Source organism: Eurypyga helias, unplaced genomic scaffold (assembly GCF_000690775.1).
Source record: "Eurypyga helias isolate BGI_N326 unplaced genomic scaffold, ASM69077v1 scaffold28513, whole genome shotgun sequence".
NCBI lineage: Eukaryota > Metazoa > Chordata > Aves > Eurypygiformes > Eurypygidae > Eurypyga > Eurypyga helias.
Genome location: NW_010240995.1, coordinates 2,869 through 4,973, shown reverse-complemented (window position 1 = coordinate 4,973; position 2,105 = coordinate 2,869). Strand labels below are relative to the sequence as shown.

Genomic DNA, 2,105 nt, shown 5'->3' with positions numbered 1-2,105 from the left:
GCCCGGTGCAGACACACCACGTTGGCAATCTCCTGTTGGCACTGCTTGCTGCTGGCCCGGGCCAGCGCTGAGAGGGCGTCTTTGCCCGTGATTTCGCACTTGGGGGTGAAACTGTTCTCGGTGGGCTGGGGAGCCCCCTCCACGCTGCCTGTGTCGCCCTGCTGGAAGACAGCCAGCTGGGCCTCCCCACGCAGCTCTGTTAGGTTCCTCCAGCTGGAAGAGTCCGGTGCAGCTGGCAGCCTCCGTCCCAGTTTGTGTCTCGCCGTGACGGCTCTCACCACCTTGGACACCTGCACTGCAGGGCTGTCTGGCCGTCCCCGCCATCGCCCGTGCTTCCGGCTGGCACTGCCCCGGCGCCCGGCAGAGCTGTCTGAGTCCTTGGAGCCGTCGCTGCTCTCGGGCAACTTGGCTTTTTTCTGCCGCTCCTGTTTCGGTTCCAGGCGGATGCAGAAGAGAGGACAGACAGCATTAACTCAGATCTGCTTTCCTTCAACCCCACCAAAATGCTGCCCAGAGCATCCCTGTCCCCAGTGCTCAATGCTCCCAGTCCACACTGCAACATGCCAGGTGCTCCAGGAGCAGCCACCACACACCAAAGGAGTCTGTCACACCACCCCTCTGCCACCTAAAACACCAGGCTAAGACCCCGCAGCACCTCCCTGCACAGTCCTACGCCCCCTCATGGGGACACCCCTGTATACACCAGCAAGGGAGACCCCGACTCGTAGACCCTGTGGTAACAGCATCCCAGATGCAGAAAGAGGGTCTTGCTCCCTGCTGCCAGGCTCACTGCAAGACTAAACAGCTGAGGTCAGTTGTGTCTGCACCAGCCACCCTCTGGGGTCCGGTGTGGGCAGGGGCAGCCCTGGACGGTGGCGACAAGCACAGGGCTGCTCTGGCTGGCAGTAGTTATTGTACAGGGAGGCACATGGACCAGCTTTTCCCTGCCAAGATCACGCTGAGAGACCAAGCCCAGCACATCTGTCTGGGAGCCAGGGTCCCAGGCGGCCGCAGCTGTGCTCTCTGGGCCTAAAAGCACCAGAGAGGCATTGAAAAAAGTCCTGCCCATGCTCTTCCCCTGGGCCCCGGCTCTCCGAACTGAGCTGGAGCACTGCAATCGCCAGCTTCTCTAGAAACCCCTTTAACAAACCCTCCCGCCGAGCCAAGCGGACGTGTAAAGGGAGCAGTTAATTATGCTTTGTTACCTCTGCCAGGCTGGCTGATGAGCAGAAACGAGTCGGCCTTGGGGAGAGCAGAGAGTTGGGAAGTTTGGATTCCCGCGAGAGCCACACTCATGGGAAAGCACTTTCCCAGTGAGTCGTGCCCGTATGCCCCCAGCCCACCGCAGGCGCACCCGGCCGACAGGCAGGCAGGCAGGGAAACAGCTGACTACTCCAGCCAGGCCTCCCAGGGCTATCTCACAACACCCTCAAATCCCTGCCTGCCCAGCTACTGCACCAGGCACTGCAGGAGGTAGCAAGGTATATTGCACCTTATTCCTGGGCAGCAGCATCTTCCGAGGATGGGCAGATGCCTCACAAGGATGGTGGGACTGAATTTGATGCCTGCGGGCGCAGCTGCTGGGAAGGTCCAAGCCAGGTGAAACCACACTGTGCAAAGGCTTGGAAGCATCTGGCAAGACCTGCTCGCTCCAGTGTCCCTGAACTACCCATGTTGCGGTGGTACAGCCTGCAAACCATGGCTATCCAGGGAAGAATCAAGCCTCCACTTAACTTAGGAGGGGCTGGCATCAGCAAGGATGAGCCGAGTCCCCTTCTGCCCAGACAGGCAGCCCGAGACAGGCAGCTAACTGTTCATTAGTCACCATGCAGGACCATCTGTTCGAGAGTTATAAACCTGTTTTCCCCAACGAGCATCACAGGAGAGGAGAGTCAGGAGGCAGGAAGTGAGAAGTGAGTCTCTTCTGTGGGCTCAGCACTGTTCCTGCGGGAGAAGACCCACCAGCCCTGCTCACACCCTCTGCTCCTCAATGCTCCTGGCTCCAGGGATAGGTCCTGTGTGGTGTCCACCCTCGGTTATATTCCTGCTTGTACCTCTGGAAGGAGCCCGGTTTCCAGCTCACAAGCACACCCGTCTGCCTTCCC

General features: G+C 59.8%; 1 protein-coding gene across 1 annotated transcript in view; it reads right to left on the bottom strand.

Moving 5' to 3' along the window:
- Window positions 1-425, bottom strand: part of XYLT2 (xylosyltransferase II) — a gene marked incomplete at both ends in the record, with an annotated part of 5,602 nt that extends 5,177 nt beyond the window's left edge. Inside the window, one exon of the mRNA XM_010148625.1 lies at window positions 1-425. Coding sequence (XP_010146927.1) covers window positions 1-425 — 425 coding nt within the window.
- Window positions 426-2,105: the final 1,680 nt, after the last annotated feature.